The sequence below is a fragment of the Biomphalaria glabrata genome, chromosome 12 (genome assembly GCF_947242115.1).
Source record: "Biomphalaria glabrata chromosome 12, xgBioGlab47.1, whole genome shotgun sequence".
Classification (NCBI taxonomy): Eukaryota; Metazoa; Mollusca; class Gastropoda; family Planorbidae; genus Biomphalaria; species Biomphalaria glabrata.
This window is the reverse complement of record NC_074722.1, coordinates 18,319,950-18,325,949: the sequence shown is the minus strand read 5'-3', so window position 1 is coordinate 18,325,949 and position 6,000 is coordinate 18,319,950. Positions and strand designations below refer to the sequence as shown.

Below are 6,000 nucleotides of genomic sequence, written 5' to 3'. Positions count from 1 at the left end.
AAACATTGAAATAGTTTTAAGTATCTATAATAGATTGTTCCGGATGTTTTTGTGAAAAACAACTCAATGCCAACGAATGTTTGTTTGCTCTTCTAACTTATATTACATTTAATTTTTTTTTCTACATTCCAATGAACTATGTAGAAACTTGAAGCTACATCCTTATTCTAGTTCCGTTTAAATGAAAATGCCAATAGCTCTGTTGATAGCTGTGCTGAAACGTCGAAGTACAAGCACAATATAGGCTATCAATTCTGTAGCCTACATATCCGATAGAGATCACATGCCGTAATGTGTAATATATCTCTTTATCAATAATAGGCTATTAGTTTGTAACCAGTTTGTTATTAAGTTAAGAGCAATGTCTGGTCGAGCGGTTAGCGTGCTGAACTGATTATTTCGACGATCTCGGGTTTTTTGTTTGTTTGTTTTAATGTTTCGAATGTTCCTTCAGAGTTGAAGATAGTTTACTTCCTAATCCAAACCTCCCGCAGGACGACGGGGGATGGGAGCGGGCAGGGTTTGAACCAGGGACCATCGATAAATCCGAACGACAGTCCAGCGCGCAATCCTGTGCACTCCCCAGGGGAGCATAGGGCCGCAACCATTTCTCTACTCATGGCATGCATGTTCATTTTAGTCAGTGTGTTAGAATTAAAGCTATATATATTTATAACAATGCCCATCATCTTTTATCTGTAGCTACTAACTTGTTTTCCTCGAGCTGCTAAGTAATTGTATCAAGACTGTTAATTTTGATGTGGTTTATTTTTTTTATTGACTATTGTTGCTTGCTAAGTCTTTTCAACTTTTTTTAACCTGTTTTTTTTTTAATGAAAGTAAAAATGCAACATGATGACTGTTTGGGAGGGGGGGGGTAAAAAATTTAACTTCTTAGTTTTGGGCTGGGGAGGGGGGGGGGAGTCCAATTTCTTGGTTATGTCTATAAACGGAGAGCCAACTTGAGGGTGTAGCAAAAACTGTCAATGTTAGACCAACGTGATGAGAGATGTACGAGAGAAATTCGAGAAGTTATGAATACAGATTAGTGAATGACGTCAACAAATGAAAAGCTATGGTAAATGGCAGTCGAATTGTAAAGGTTAGATAAAACTATAAGATAGGTCCGCGAAAATAAATGGTTTGTGACACACATTTTTTAATGAAAAATTCAAAGGGAAAATATTAGAGCATAGACATAAATAAATATTAGAGTTTTGTGACACAATTTTTGAAGTGATAGTTTCAACAAAATGAACGCGATATCGATGATGTCAATACAACAAAATGAACGCGATATCGATGATGTCAATACAACAAAATGAACGCGATATCGATGATGTCAATACAACAAAATGAACGCGATATCGATGATGTCAATACAACAAAATGAACGCGATATCGATGATGTCAATACAACAAAATGAACGCGATATCGATGATGTCAATACAACAAAATGAACGCGATATCGATGATGTCAATACAACAAAATGTCACAGGCCGTGGACCTTAACTAGTGGATCATTTGTAGAAACACTTCAACTAGGAATGTTTTGAACATTGACTACGGAAAGTATGACACTAACTTTAACAAAGTGTACACATTTTACTACACTTTTACATTCACATTTAAAAATTCATAGGCAGGATAAATGTCTTAAACTCTGAAGAAATTTTAAGTCCATGAACTCTCTCCGACTGACATCCGCACGAAGTCCAGACTGCCCAGGCGCTTAGGTCACGTAGTGAGTGAATTTGCTTGCTTCGTCTGGTCAACTCGTCTCTAACTGCTCGGACATAGGTCTGAAGCTGTCAAGCAGAGAGGAAATAGATTGTCAGTACTTCCAAAGAGACACAAAGTTTGGTAAAACTTCTAACAAAATCCCGATAAGATTTAGTATTAGACATCAGCATCATCCAACTCTAATCAGGTATCTTGAGGAAAAGTGAGAATTATATTTTATTTAAATCATTTTATTTTCTATCAAGCTCCCTACTCCTACTCGCAGACAAACTTTTGGTTACCTCCCCTGGGAACCGATGACAAAATATGATCCGTGTTTGTTTCATGGTTCTACATTTTCGGTAATGACTTCCGTCACTAGTTGAGGCTACATAGAATGCAGACCATATTTTACCTTGTTTTTTACTAACTAACTGATTGTAAAACTGTAAACAAACATTATGGGCACATTTATATTTCTCCTTTACTATAGGCATAAGTCAAACTGTCCTTTTGATTTTCTTTTGAGGCATTTTTTGTTTATTATAGACTATCTATGGTAAGCTGCTCGAGGCTGATAAATTGGATTTGCGGGACATGGACTTCTATTTACGGACAGACCGAAAGTTTATGTTATAAAGTTAATGTTAAATGAGCGACATTTATTTTACTAGAGATAAAAATTGAATTTTCATAAATATTGTTTTGGTAGTTAGAGTTACTAAATGTGAATGACATGATCTCGATGAGATGCCACCCACAGCAAAGTCTTTAAGTTATTCATAAACTATTTATAGGCCATTCATACCTCGTGCCTTCTTTACTGTTGAAGTCTAGTAAATAATACTGATGAAGTAAATGGATATGTCGATAGTGAGGTTCTCAAGAGACACGGCCTCAATTCTGTTATAGAATAAAAATACGGCGCATTTCCAAGAAACGTTCTTCGGCTCAGAAGCGGGTGACTGAAGACCCAAACCCTGTAATATGCTACGACTCAATTCCCAGTTATGATCGATGACTTTGGAAAATTCAGACTGAACTAGGTTTGAAGAGCTCCCTGCTGTCCGTTGAGAGAAATCATTTTTAGCGGTTAAAGAGGGAAATGGAGTGGCCCGTCCACTTTGAAATACTAATGGATTTCATTGTAGGTTAGAGAATAGTCTCATAGTGTGCCCGAATTTGTTTAGGTTTAGCTTTTAAATAACGAGCAATTCATTTTATTTAGAACCTTCTGTAGCCATGAGTCAAACAGCTTCACGTCTCATGTCAACCAGAGACTCTTCAGAAGTTCAAGAGATGTAGGAATATAAATCACAGCAAACAGCGTAGTGCGTTAATCTGGTATTGCCTGAAATTCGGAGATCAAACAAATTAAAAAAAAAAAAGTTATTGACCATGTTCATTTTCACCTGATCAGAAAGTGCTCTCCCGTGGTCTTTAACAAAGATATTCAGACAATCTCGGATGGACTCTGGTTTCATAAACATACACAGCCTACACATAGTCATGGAGTCTTTCAGATACTTGCCAGTCTCTGCAGGCTTGGACTTGCCGGAAAGTTTCTGGAACAGCCGGTCAAAGTAGACATTGATTGCATACTTTCCGTCCACTTTGAGGTTCGGGTCCGCCCCGTGGCGCAAAACACACCGGACCATGGCCGGATTGACCCCTAGCGCTACGCTGGACTTAGCCAGCTGATGAAGCACAGTGCCTTGAATAGTCCTGGAGACAAAGAGTGGACAACATCTAAAACTATAAGAATGTATGCAAATTTTTTTTTATATCTTCTAGTGACAGGGTTAAGTAATGGCAAATGAAATAGGAGATTGATAATATTGATGCATAGCAATGGTTGGGAACAGGGCTGGATTTAAATATGTGGAGGCCCCAATAGCACTATTTCTGTTATTGAAAGCCAACAAAATGCATATTCTGAGGTATCTACTGTGCATTTTCCTGCTATTAAAAAGTGTTATTTAAAAAACCTAATGTGCTATTCTTACTGACTTAGACCCTCCCGCGCCGTTTGGCGCATTCGCCGTCAAACTATTTCCACAAAAATCTGTCACTGGTAATGTCTGAAGCCTCTTCCCACCTGCTCTGAGGACCTCCATGAATGTGTGGCGCCAAGGTGTACTATGATGTCATCGCAACTCTTATTATGCGTAATTTTCATTTTGTCGGAGAACATGTCCCGCAAACCTCATGCGACGCTCTGTCTTACTAAGGGGTCGACTCCCAGTTCGACAAAGGATTTCCTTGATTTAGACCCGATCTCTATAACTGACTCTTAAAATCTGCGTTAGCCATTTTTGTTGAGCCACATTTAGTGTTTTTCAATTTCGACAGATGACTATTCACTGCACTTTATTAATAGAGCCCCGCCACTGGTAGAAATGTGTAACCTCTCTTGAATACGCTCTTGGAATTAGGTGACTGTAGTTTGCTTTAGATTTTGTATCAAAAAGGGAAGTTTTATCGTCAAAATCATCTGTTGGGGGGTTTTAAACTAAAAAATCTCTGGAGTTGTTTCTTTAAAAATAAAACTACATTTAGCTACGGTCATAGAATTTGGTAACTGTAGTTTGCTTTAGAATAATATTGAAGATAGAGGTTTTGTAGGGGGATTTTAAACTCAAAACCATATGGAGGGATTTTAAACTATAAAAAAGCCATCTGTAGGAGAGGGGTTTAAACTCAAAACCCCCCAATAGGCTTGGCTACGCTCAAATAATTTTAGTGTGTAATTTGCTTTTTTTATATTGAAGAAGTATTTTTTTAGCATCAAACCCCTCTGAAGGGGGTTTGATAAACTCAAAACCCCTTTTGGCAACGCTCATAGTATTTTGAGTGCGTAATTTGCTTTTTTTTTTACATTGAAGGTGTGTTTTTTAGCTTCAAGCCCCGCTGACGGGGGGTTTAAACTCAAAACCCCTTTGGCTACGCTCATAGATTTTTGAGTGTGTAATTTGCTTTTTTTTATATTGAAGTGGAATTTTTTAGCCTCAAACCCCGCTGAAAGGGGGTTTACACTCAAAAACCCTTTGGCTACGCTCATAGAATTTTGAGTGTGTATTTTGCTTTCTTATATTGAAGAGGTGGATATTAGCTCTAAACCCCGTGGAGGTGGTTTTTAACAACAAACCCCCTCTTGCTACGCTCATAGAATACGTAAACGGATGTTTGGATAGTCTTATATTGAAGTGGGGGGGGGTATTGTAAATTTTGGAGGGGGGTTTAAAATCAAAATCTTCCTTAACTATGCTCTTGGAATATGAGGATTGTCGTTTGCAGCATTTGTTTTTTTGGTTTTGTTTTAGGGGTTTTTAAACTCAAAGCCCCCTTGACTGCGCAGGGGCAAGTGATGGTTTAGTATTGAAATCTCACCTAAAATAAACAAAATCAAAGCAAAAAATCAGTCACTTAATTCTGATCATCTTTATCATCTTCTAGGCATTCACTAAATATAATGATAACTATAATAGTGTGCAAGTGAAAAACAAATCGTCACGACTAACATGCTATAGTGCAGCTATAGAAGATTGAATTGCAAGCCAATAATAAAGCTCACGTGGTCAGATATGATCCACGGATTAGTCTATTCTAGTTGATTACAATAACAGCTTATCTTTATTAACTTTATTTCAGTGGAAGCATTACATGTTAAGTTGCTTCCTAGCAGAAGTTAATTGATTTGAAAGTGGCAAAAACTGGGTAAAAGTTGGTTACTCAGAAATCAGAGGGGTCGTAGTACATGGTCAGCCATCAATTCCTGATAAGCCTGGGCTAGTCTACTACAACTGTACTTCAGTCACCAGTGGAAACACTACTTGTTCAATTGTTAATTAGATTTTGATTGATCTGATGGTGCAAAAAATGGCTAGAATTTGTCTGCTCAGAATCCATCCAGGGGAGAGGTACAAGTGCAGCACCTTGCACCTCCCTGCGGGCGCCCATGCCAGGCATTCATCTAATCATCCATGGAATGATCCAGAGTCTCTTCGCGACTGAAGAGGACATATTGATTGGGCGGGCATACATATGAGATTAAGAATAATTGTTTGATTGGGCATACATTGACGATTAAAATTAATTGCTTGATTGGGCATACATTGACGATTAAAATTAATTGCTTGATTGGGCATACATTGACTATTAAAATTAATTGCTTGATTGGGCATACATTGACTATTAAAATTAATTGCTTGATTGGGCATACATTGGCGATTAAAATTAATTGCTTGATTGGGCATATATTGACGATTAAAATTAA

The 6,000-nt window shown here is 37.6% G+C and overlaps 1 protein-coding gene across 1 annotated transcript in view; it reads right to left on the bottom strand.

Annotated features, from left to right (window-relative positions):
- Nucleotides 1-463: 463 nt before the first annotated feature.
- Nucleotides 464-6,000, bottom strand: part of LOC106051888 (uncharacterized) — a 49,788-nt gene continuing 44,251 nt past the window's right edge. Inside the window, exons 4-5 of the mRNA XM_056007171.1 lie at nucleotides 3,137-3,449; nucleotides 464-1,810 (exon numbers count right to left, since the gene is read on the bottom strand). Coding sequence (XP_055863146.1) covers nucleotides 1,631-1,810; nucleotides 3,137-3,449 — 493 coding nt within the window. The 3' untranslated portion in view covers nucleotides 464-1,630. The remainder of the gene's footprint in view (nucleotides 1,811-3,136; nucleotides 3,450-6,000) is intronic.